General features: G+C 27.3%; 1 protein-coding gene across 2 annotated transcripts in view; it reads right to left on the reverse strand.

Annotated features, from left to right (window-relative positions):
- LOC100165413 overlaps positions 1 to 12,001 on the reverse strand; it is a 22,909-nt gene that overhangs the window by 4,058 nt on the left and 6,850 nt on the right. The window contains exons 2-5 of one of the 2 annotated variants that reach the window (XM_008182084.3): positions 9,815 to 10,234; positions 9,514 to 9,652; positions 2,768 to 2,977; positions 1,937 to 2,173 (exon numbers count right to left, since the gene is read on the reverse strand). In XM_008182084.3, the coding sequence (XP_008180306.1) occupies positions 1,937 to 2,173; positions 2,768 to 2,977; positions 9,514 to 9,652; position 9,815 (587 nt within the window). In that variant the 5' untranslated portion in view covers positions 9,816 to 10,234. The remainder of the gene's footprint in view (positions 1 to 1,936; positions 2,174 to 2,767; positions 2,978 to 9,513; positions 9,653 to 9,814; positions 10,235 to 12,001) is intronic. The other variant, XM_029487859.1, reaches the window with a different exon arrangement.

The raw sequence follows: 12,001 nt of genomic DNA on the forward strand, positions 1-12,001 counted from the left end.
TCCGGCGTAAAATTATTTTCAAAACAAAAGTATGATATTTAATTATTAAAAACTGACTTGTGCCCCTTTTCACAAACACCGTCCAGTTAATATCTAAATACCTATATTTTGTATTAGGTATATTTTTTCGTATAAGTAAAATACATATTAAATTAAAATTAATTTGTTTTAAATATACTATTTTAAACACTGTTTTAAACTGTTTAAAACTCGAACAATTTATTTTACTTAACACATCGTTTTAAACAGAAAAAACTGTTTAAAACGAAAAATATAGTTTTTTTTGTTTTATTTCAAAAGTGAAAAAATACACCAACTCTGATCTGCTTATAAATTCAACCATTTTTTTCGAAAAAATTTCAGCAAGTATGTTTAGTTGACCACTGCTTTTAGTAGTTTTTATAGTTATACAAACAAGATATTGTATTTCATTTTTAACGATTTATTGACATGTGCGTGCGCGTGCGAGAGTTGCATCTGGCGCCGTGCCAGTTACCCGATGCAGCACTACTGCAGTGATTCTCGAACGAACTAATGTTAATTTACTATTCACAAATAGACATAGCCCAAATGTTCATGTCATATGATTGCCTAAATATTACTCCTTAAAACATGATACGGTGTAGACTCCTTAAAAATTTTAATACAATTGGAGTGAACAAATTAATATAAACATGTAAGAAAGTCGTATTCAAGTAAATTTCATGTACGATATCAAACATATTTTCAGATAAATAGGTTAGTTAATACCTATGATTGGCAAAATATTGATACTTTTATCAACAAATAAACTAAATAATTAATATTCGTGTAATGCGTTATTGACATGTGATTGCACGTGCGGGAAATCTCCGTTATTTATTTTACACACAGTCACACCACACACTAATGATCACTTAATACTCAAAAATATTTTTAAAAAATTTGCTTACACTCCTAAAAGACAGTCTGTATCGAATCCCCTTATAAATAATACTACACAATATACCTACAGTAGGTTGGTACATTAGTACCATTGTTCTTGAAATTCGAAAACTATATATAATTTAATATTCTTTTTTCAATTACATAAGTACCTACTTATTCTGCAAACGACATTAATTCTATATTGTTAATCATCTGAAAAATTAACAAAAACATGATTACAATTCTAATGTAGGTACCTATTCTGATATATTGTCTGGTTGGAGTATCATTATTTATTTCATTGTAAATCACATAAAATAATGCTATTTAAAAAAAAAAAATATTTTCCCTGACCGTAATATTATAATATAAGGAATGTAAGGACATTGATTTTTTTAAATTATTTAAAGCCTGCGTAATTCTATACAAATAAACTCAGTATAGGTACGATTGCACAACACTACAACACTTTAACCACGCCCAACAATATACAAAAAAAAGTTGTTTGTGTTAGGGGTAATGAGTTCGTCACCCTCTGAATGTACAAAAGTCATAATATTCAATACTAAATACTACAACCTACCAAACCGAAGTTGTATTTGGAATAATTTAAATTTATAAAATGCTATAAAAAATTGTATAAGTATGTAATATAGTATATACTTATACTATATTATAGATTCGTAATAAATATACTTAAATAGGTAACTACTACCTATGTTATACATAATATTTGATTCATATTGTTATTCATTAGTGCATTAGTCAGTGCGCATAATATGACGAATGCAAAATAATTAAAATATGTGATAAAAACTACAAAATGATTTCAATTGGATAATTAATAAATATTTTATCCAATAATTACATTTTCCTATATAATATGTATTTTAAAATATGCCTTAAAGCAAACATTTAAAAAATAGATAAAATAACGATTCTGTTTTTCTTGACACTCGTGTAGTATATATATAATATATTATAATGACTACGAATTCGATCTAATAATATTGTAGATAATATTACTCACTTGTCTTGAATTCCCAACATGTATCCAATAGTTCGCCAAAAATGTAGAATGGCCCTTTCATCTTCTTCGGTGCCTACAATAGCCAATTCTTTTTTTTTCAACAATAGTAAGCCCATGAATCCAAATTGAGTTAAAGCCATATCTTTTTGAGTTACTCGTAGTCCGAGTCCTGACTTATTCGATACTCGATTCGCAGCACAATGAAGTCCGTGTACAATGGCCACAGATATTTGAGATCTAAATATTATATAATTTAAAGTAAACTGATTTTCATATGTTATTGACTGGAGAATATTTATCGACTGTGATTGTATATACTATATAGGTAGGGATATGCTATAAATTCTTTATATTTTTATAAGATTTTTGATGTACGTTATTAGGTCCAAATATTAGATCAGTGTTTCTCAACCTGGGGGTCGCCAACTTATTATTTAGGGTCTCCAACCTATGATTTAAATCAATACAAAAAATTAAAAATCTCAAATAATAAAAAAAAAGTAATACACAGATTAAATAAATAAATATTAAAATAACACCTACATAATACAAGTGTATTATATTATCAAGAATAAGCTTAAATATAACTTAAAACGGAAAGCACACTTTTAGAAATGTTACTGTTTGACGTTTATTAAAGAAAAATCTATAATAAACTGCGAATATAGATTATCAACCATGATAAGGCCATCATACGCCGCAGCAGTGCAGCATTAAGAGAACAATTTTCCAAATATTTCGAAAAGACATTTTTATTTTAAAATACATTCGTAAAAATTATAATTTGCTAATAAACCTATTTTATAATATGATATATGTATATTCACTTACTTTGACTTAGCATTTGTCACGTCGTATCTATACCACCTCAGCATATGCCTGATGGTATCAAGATACCTCTTAAAAGCGGTATAAGGATCAGAAGATTTATTTGTGAACACTAATACATCTAATATTGTTGGAACTGTTAATACCAATATTAATCCAATCAAATTTGAAGCGAACATTGCATAGAAATTGGAATAAAAATACTTTTGTCCTCTGAAAATACAAAATATTTTCAAATTAATTTTCTTATACATAATATATCGTATCTATTATAATAATATATTTACATACATTCTATTGTTTTTTCAATTTTAATATCAGAAGTTCTATAGGAAATATTAATATATTTTATTTTTGCCTTTTTAATACAGGCCATTTAGGCCTCTTGCCTCAACTACCATTTCTTCTCAATAATAAATTAATTAATATACTTGAACATTTAATTTTATAATTTTAAATATGGGTATATACTTTTATACCCACTGGTCACTACCTACTACCTACTATGTACATAAATGTAAGTATAGATTATAGTAGATATTATGTGTTATGCGTTTATATATTTTATAGCATAATAATATAAGCCATTTGTATAATAAGTTAAGAAATTTGTTAATTACCTTTAAATCTATCTTAGTAGTCTTAACAAAATATTGTATTAGCAAGAAAAATAAATGATTTTGAGAATCAATTAATTTTATTCAGAAACCATAATTTATTATTGTAAGATAAAATTCAAATATAATTTACGATCATTTTAAATTTATTGAAACGTTACTTTGTATTTTTACACGTGTTTGCATATTTTAGACGACATAGATAATTTAAATGTAGATTATTGTTTTTATTGATTTTATTAGGGAAAATATTTTATATATTATGTTATGCATTTCATCATATTTTATTTCAACCAAAATCCAAATTGTATATTATTATAATTAAGTACATAAGTCATGAATTATGAAGTAGTGCTTACTATATACCTACCTATTTGTGCACAGTTTAAAATTTATATTAGGTCCAAATTTCGATTTTTTTTTTAAATATTCCAATAGGTAGGTATTTAATTTAATTTTTTTTTTTGTAATTGACTGAAAATAAATAAAAACTATTTTTTAATGTATTTCTGATTATTATATTTTTATTTTAATCACTGTTGAGTTTAATATTCTAATGGCTTTAATTTCACTTTTATAATATTTATGCTTGATTATTGAGTAAAAAAATTTGCGTACAAATTTCAAGGACTTTTAAGTCATTATTAAATCCACAAAAATGTTATATTTACAAATAATGACTTATTCATATGACGTTGATATATTTCATAGATATTTTTTAAAATTTTATGGTGTACCTATATAGGTACATCATAAAGTCAAAACGTAGTTATTAAAAATTAAAGTAATGTAATATTTAATATTTGTTATGACTTTTTTAAATACACACATCATTAAATCAGTTTAATGCAAAACGTTATTTTCGAAACATTTAATATTATTTTTTAGTTTCTGTAGGAAAAAATTATGAACTATAAAATGATGAACAAAATTATATGACGTTTTTTCTCAGTCTTAAACAAAACAATACAAATTAATGAATGTCAAGATATTCCGCTCCAGTATGTTACCTATTAAATTATTATTTTATCAAATATCCTATTTCAAACCACTTTTTATAGCCAGAGTCAAACATAAATTATAATCAAAAAAGCTCAAATATTGCCATTTTAACCAATTGAACAGAGCGATATTAAATCAAAATAATTTTAAAACACAGTTTCGGGTAAATACTATTAGCTGAATGAATTCACAATAGTAAATCCCCACTTGTTTAACGAAACAAAAATCTCTCCAAGACTCGACACGTTTTTTCGACCTCAAAACGGCGTTGGTTAAAGCTTACATTATTATTGTATACACTATACAGTATTATATTATATAGCCTATCTACATATTATATAGATTGGAAAAATGTGACAGAATATTTAACCGATACCGACTGCAAACTTTTATTGTTATGTTATGCAATTAGTAATAACAGACTAGTTATGAGTTATGCTTATGACTTATGAATATAACGAAACATAGGTATTACATTTGGCTATCGAAAGATTAAACACCTTTCTTTTCAGACGATTGAGCACGTTTAAAATATCACATGCATAGCTCACCACCGACTTCAAAAAACCAATACTATTCAGCACGATATTACGAGCGATGTTGCCATATTATATTTTATTTGATAACGAAAAGTCACACGTGACTTGTGGAACCATGTCAGTTAATGACAAATATTTTTACTAACTTTAACTGATACGATTAGGCAGTTACCTACTCAATTAGTTTGCTGTAACGTGGAAATGTGTGATATAGTTATATACAGATTATACAAGTGTACAATAACACCCTTACCACGGATAGTAACTTAAAAATATTAAAAATTATTTATATTAAAAAATAATTTAATTGGCTACATTGGAACAGAAAATAAAAAGCATGCTCAATCGTAATAGATGCTCAATATTTTGGTGTAAAAATGTTTGATAAAACTACAAGTTGACAATTTTTTAAGTCTTTCAAAATATTAAAATATCTATCTACATAGTACTTGTAGTGATTTTTACCGATGCTGTTGACTGTTAAAGTAAATTTTTGATGAATCATTTAACGGTACCTAAGTACTTAGGTAGAACTATTACAAGTTAAAATTTAAGTTAATATCTAAATGTAGGTTAACACGTTACATCCTAACAAACACGTTATTATTTTTTTAATTTTCTGTCCCTATTTGGAACAAATAAACTACGATGTATCATAACCCTAGGTATAATGTTTAATTTTTTATATTTGCTTGATTAAATAAGTACCTATATTTTATATTTTATTTAACAGATAAACATTTTAATTTTAATTGTTATAACGTTTATGAACTATTCATATAATAAAAATATAAATGCACGTTTATAATAATATGTCTTAGAATAGGTACTATTTTATTTTAAATTAAACCTTTTTAATATACCCAGAGTTCATTAAAAATTATACTTTCTTACAAACTATAGGTAATATATTTATTAGGTAAAATAAATTAAGTTGTTTAAAAATACATTATAATTTATGTTATTAGGAATAATAAATAAGCTGTAGATGCGGTAGCTACGTTTATTTGTCAGCGGGGTTCAATCGTTCAAATACTAAAAATTGTTAATTTTTAATAATAATTATACAAGTATAATCATAGACCTATTTTATTACTTAAGTAGTTAAAAGTTATAATAAATGTATTTAGTATTTTTTTCCTTATGGTATCGAGAACCGGAGGGTGGACTGCGTTAGAATTACATAAAACAATGAATGATTAAAAAATCGACAGGTATATTATAAAGTAACCTAACCTATACCTATCAATTATAATCATAGGTCAAAAGGCCGAATGCTGACATACAAAAATACGTAAAAATAAAATGACTTAACATAAATAATGATATTATATTTGATATTTATGAGTTATGATGGTCAGACGGTGTCACAGTATGCACCGACTCAGACAAAAACCACAAGCTTTCTTTACTACGGGAGATAAGACAAAATACCTGGCTCCGCTAAAACACGTCAGTCTATATGAGAAGAATTAGGTATACTGCTGACTTTTAATACTGAACAAATTATTAATTAACTATGAAAAATTCATTGAAACATCAAACCCTATAATTAAACCAAAATAAATAAGAAGACTAATTGTAAGTTAAGGATGTGAATATATCATCTATATATGTAGAAAAATTGTACGATCAATTTTTAAATATTTAGAAAATAGAAATAATCTAGGAAAATATTATATAGTATTGGATTTACAGTATTATTGATTTTTTTGATTTTTTTTTGAAGACACTATTATTAGTAAAAAAAAAATTGTTCTAACCATAAATTTTGATGGGGCTTTCTTGTACCTAGCAAATTGGATCTAGTTTATACCTTTATGGGTCAAAAGTAGACATTTCACAGTACCTACGTTAACAATAATCAGGGGAAAAAAATATGAAAATTATCATTTAAATATTATTATTTAAATAATTTTTGGTAAACTTGGTAACAGTATGAACTCCTTATTAGAAACCTTGTTTAAAATGTGCAGTCCTCAGCTAATACGTTTAAGATTTGCCAATTTACATATTTTGAAAATATTCTGATTTGTTTTGAGCTGTTTACGGACATTTACAGTTTCCAATTTTTTCTATTAATATCATTCAAATTTTATTTTTTGGTGTGACTGTGACATGATATATTGTTACAATATCAGTTAGTAAATATTGAAAATACATAGGCACAATTTTATTTTATAAACATTTAAAGTTCAAATTTTGACAGACTAACAAATTTAAAATTTAAAAATTATTTAGTGGTTAGAAATGTATAAAATGTTCAATTTTTATATGTAAGCATTGAAAATTAAAAAAAAAAATTCCTCAGAAGTAAGTTAGTCTGTAAATAATCTAAGAAATATAAAAACACAGGTTTCTTTTATAATTTTTTTATCTTCAAATTTGGACGAAATTATATATTAAATAACCAAGAATATCGATTTTACTTATTTTTTGTAATTTTATAATATTAGTTCAACTTCCAGCTACCTTATTAATAATAATTAATAATAATTAATAAGTAATAGCAATATAAATATAATATAAAATATCCAACAAACCGTTTCTGCTCAGAAAGTTGTTCGTATACAATATTATATTATTGAATTCAAATTAAATACCATCCATTACAGTGACCTACTAGTAACCAACTGTACAGCAGAGTGACACCCACTTCCCTGCATTTTTTGTTTAATCACACTAATAACAACTTACGAGGAACCTTGTGTTAAATTTTCTAGTTTTTAAATGAACAAATTATTTATCGATAATAATTTAAAAAATAACTAAAAATAAAATCTTTTATTTCTCATACCTATAAATTGTTCAGAAAAATCCAAAATATTTAAAAAAAATGTAATGTATGGATAAAAGTCATATAAACATTTGGTGAAACTTTAAAGTATCTACGGTAATTAGTTTTTGAGTTAGATACACTAAAAACAAAATCGATTTTGCCAAAAACTGGTTTTGTGTAAAATTTCCTATTTTTCCTTAAATTTTATTTTGTATTTCCCAGAATTTTGAAAACTATTAAAACCTCTTTACTTTTGAATCCTAGTGCACTAACTACATATACTTTTCTACCAGAAAAAATGGTGTAGGGAATGAAGCATTTTTACTGTTCCAAAAGGTGATGACAGACACAAAAAAAATAAAAATAAAAATCACACATTAATGTAGAATCAATAGATACATCTGCTTAGTATCTAAATTAAGAGAAGCACTATTGGATTTGTTTTATTTTTAAGTAAAATAATATCATATATACATACCATGAAAATATGTCTTTTATGAATGTTATTGTTATATTGTAATGTTATGATGGTGGTTAATTATTGCTTGCTTCGTTATATAATTTTATATCTTATGATTTTTATATTTTTTTTGTAATTTAATTATTAAATAAGAATTTATGATTTTGAAATCAATAATCATTAGTAATTTCCTATTATGTAAATTTAATATTGTAACCTGTCGATAATTTATAGTGTTTCATGTTTTTCGACGTTCCGCTCATATTAAACAACCGCGCCTATAATATATCATATAGGTAATTAATTATATATATATTATAAAAGTAATTGAGAATATTATATTTTAATTAAACTATTGTATCGCATTTATTGGTAATGAAATAAAATATTTTTGATAAAACTTTTGTTTCAAACTGGCTAACCGTATTATACATAAAAAAAATATTATTGCTCAATGCTTAGATTTTTACGATCATGTGAATAAATGTATTCAGTGATTTGAATAATAATATATTTATTTTCAAGTACCTACCAACAATTTGTATGCATTCCAATATTCCATTCTAATATCTAATTAATATTTTGCGCGCGCAATGAGAAACGTTAAAAAAATACATTATTGTAAAATTTAATTTGCGTGTACGGATATATTTATTATAATAGTGGTATGCACTATGCAAGTATGACACACACAATTAACCGGGTATTCTATTATACCTTAATTAACACATATTATTAATAGTTATTACTTATTTTAACTCACATAGTCACATTATATATTCGTTAGGTATTCGGGTAATGTAATTTCAAGATTTGTATTGTAACAATAAATTAGGAATACTGAAAACTACCTACATTATTGGAGAATTAATATATTTCATGTACTCATGTCATTTGTCATTATAACTGCATAACGATGTATTGCATTTTTTTTTTATGGGTGCAGTCTGCATAATAGGTATACAAACGAAACAAAAACCAACAAAATTATTCCAACGTTTATAGCTCGAGCTGTAACGATCGTCACAATAATATTAGATATATACGTATATAAAACATAGGTTAGGTATACCTATAAAAAATATTCACGACATTTATTGAACGACTTCAGTTAGCTCATTTGTCACTAAAATAGTTTTAAAGTTATCTCGTGTATTATCAATGTAAGGCAGGTATGTATTAGTCCACGGATATAATAACGACGTTATTGGAAGAATGGATTCTTAAAATTGTTTTTTTTTCTTTACATTGCCGCGTCATTTAAATACTTAGGTACCTAGTAAAAGTTCGCCACATCAATAACCCATATTTATTGCGTTAGCTGTAAAGTGTCAGCAGTGAGATGGTTTTACCTGGCGAACAATTCCGCGTCGAACCATTCCGGAACGTCTTTTGGCCGTGTGGTGTCGACCGGCACGTTGCTCCCATCTTCAATGATGGTCTTGAACTTCTCCTTCGCCACGGCATCGTCAGTTTTCGTCGAGGACGACACTGCGTCAATCGATAAAATAACACAATATTATTGTATGTATATAATAGCAAACGCGCATCGTCTGCGCCGCGGAGAAAAATTACGAAAATCAATAAACATAATAATACAAAGTTACATAATAAAATCAATTATAATTTTTAATCGTTTTCGTCGAGCCTTACTTGTAAAGTAGGTATTTCGGTGTATACGGCGATGACACGAAGGTACAAAAATACCGCGACCTGGTCGTCGTCGTTCGTTCGATTGCGGCTCGGCGATCACTACGGGTGGGTCGTAAAAAATTCTTAAATCAAAATATTGCAAGAAAATTCCTATCGAACCGGACGTCCGTCGACTTCGTGGGCTACGCGGCGCGAGGCGAGCGAACGACTGCGCAACGTTCACGTCGGTGCGCGCTCACCGTGTGTGTGCAGACTACACCATCCGACCAGGATGACTCGACGGTAGAAAGTGATGGCTAAACCGGTATTATCGTTAATGTGTAGTTACGATACGACGACCGCCACCGTCACGGCCACCTGTCATTGCTGCCGCGGACGATTGCTGTTGTCTAGTAGAGCTCACTATTATAGTAGTACCCCCTAACAGTGAGAATAATAATAATACAATGATAGTAATAATGATAATAATGAATAATGATAGTAAAGTACAAAAAATAAAAGTTAATAACAACATAATTGACGCCAGCTGTAGCGTGTGCGTGCGTGCGTGTCCCGAAAGGTTGTTTTTGCACCAACACTTCGTCACGATACATAAAAGCACGCAGGACACGTGCACTCGTCGATATTATAACAATTTACGAGCCGGACTACCGCCTTTGGTCAGGAAACGTTAGGTAGGTACCTATATATTCACGTACATTTCGTACGTTTTTCAAAGTCCGATACCTCAATATTATACTAAGGTATCCGTTGAATTGCCATATACCTAATATAAGTATCTACGTTCTTTATAATAATTTTATAGTATAATTCATACTAACATTATCTTACTATTGATATAGTATAGTAGATTACTAATTAATTTACGTTGACATTTCTATCAATGTTTAATAATATAATATGATACATTTGTGAGAAACAGTTGCTCCACAGTCCATACGTGGAAGAGTTTTTTAGACAGCGCGTCAACGAAAAGCTTTCTACACACATTTCGGATTTACAAGAATAAATGTAAATGAATACTGTAATATTAAAGCAACTTGTAACAACGCATACGACATACAAATTAATATTTTTGATAAAAACATCGTATACTAAAAGCATTACACGAAATAGAGAAACAGCTCATTTTTCATATTATTTTTAGTGTTCTATTACTGTGGTGCTAAAGGACGCACAACCTCTCCGCTATAGGCCCTAGTTTGTGCCTATGTCAATATGCACGATGCCTGTATACTAATATTTTGTTTGCCAATTACCAAACAGTTTTCATACGAAATAGTGAAATACACATTGGCCATTATATCGGGTTATTTATGATCGGGTAGCCAAAATAACTATCAGAATATGTATAAAATAAAAATATAAAATATAATGTCATGGATTTAGAAATGTACATGACATTCCAAGGTAGTTGAAACTGTAAACAGTTGTCAAAATAAAATAGTTTGAGCCAACTTTTTGATTATTTTTTAAATTAACTAACAGTTGGAATAATATATTGTGAATTTATTATATTTTATTGCTTATATATGTGCCAAGATGTAATAGAAAAAACTCATCGTTGTTACTTGTTAACATAATAATTGATTTTAATGTAGGTACCTACTTATACTCCTAGAATTGCTTAGAATCTACTGTTTAACTAATATTAACTGCAAATATTGTTTTCAAGTTACAATATATTATTATAAGTGCCTATACATATACATATCAATTATTAATTCAAACTGTATATTAGGTACCTATTCATAGTTTGTGTTACTAAATACTGATATTAGTGATTCCGAGCGATACACGACTATGCAGAAATGGTGAAAGCGAACAAAACAAACCGTAGGTGAAAGTAGTCAAAATCATTTATTTGACAACCATAATATGATATTCTTGCAGTTCAGAATAAAATAAAAAAAATATTACCCAACAAATAAATAATAATATATTATAAGCTCATTATAATACTTAATGTCAGTGGTAGTTACTTAAGACCTTAACAGTTTAAACTTGAATACAACTTTATATAACTGAATTAAACATTATTCTATATAATATCTATGTTTTCAAGATTCCGAGTGATGATGTGTGTGAGTGTGTGTGTGTGACACGGTATCTCAGATGTTAGTAACATAACCTTTTAGAGTTTCTATACCGGGTGATTCTTTTATCATTGAACACTCATTATTCAAA

The sequence above is a fragment of the Acyrthosiphon pisum genome, chromosome X, assembly GCF_005508785.2.
Source record: "Acyrthosiphon pisum isolate AL4f chromosome X, pea_aphid_22Mar2018_4r6ur, whole genome shotgun sequence".
NCBI lineage: Eukaryota > Metazoa > Arthropoda > Insecta > Hemiptera > Aphididae > Acyrthosiphon > Acyrthosiphon pisum.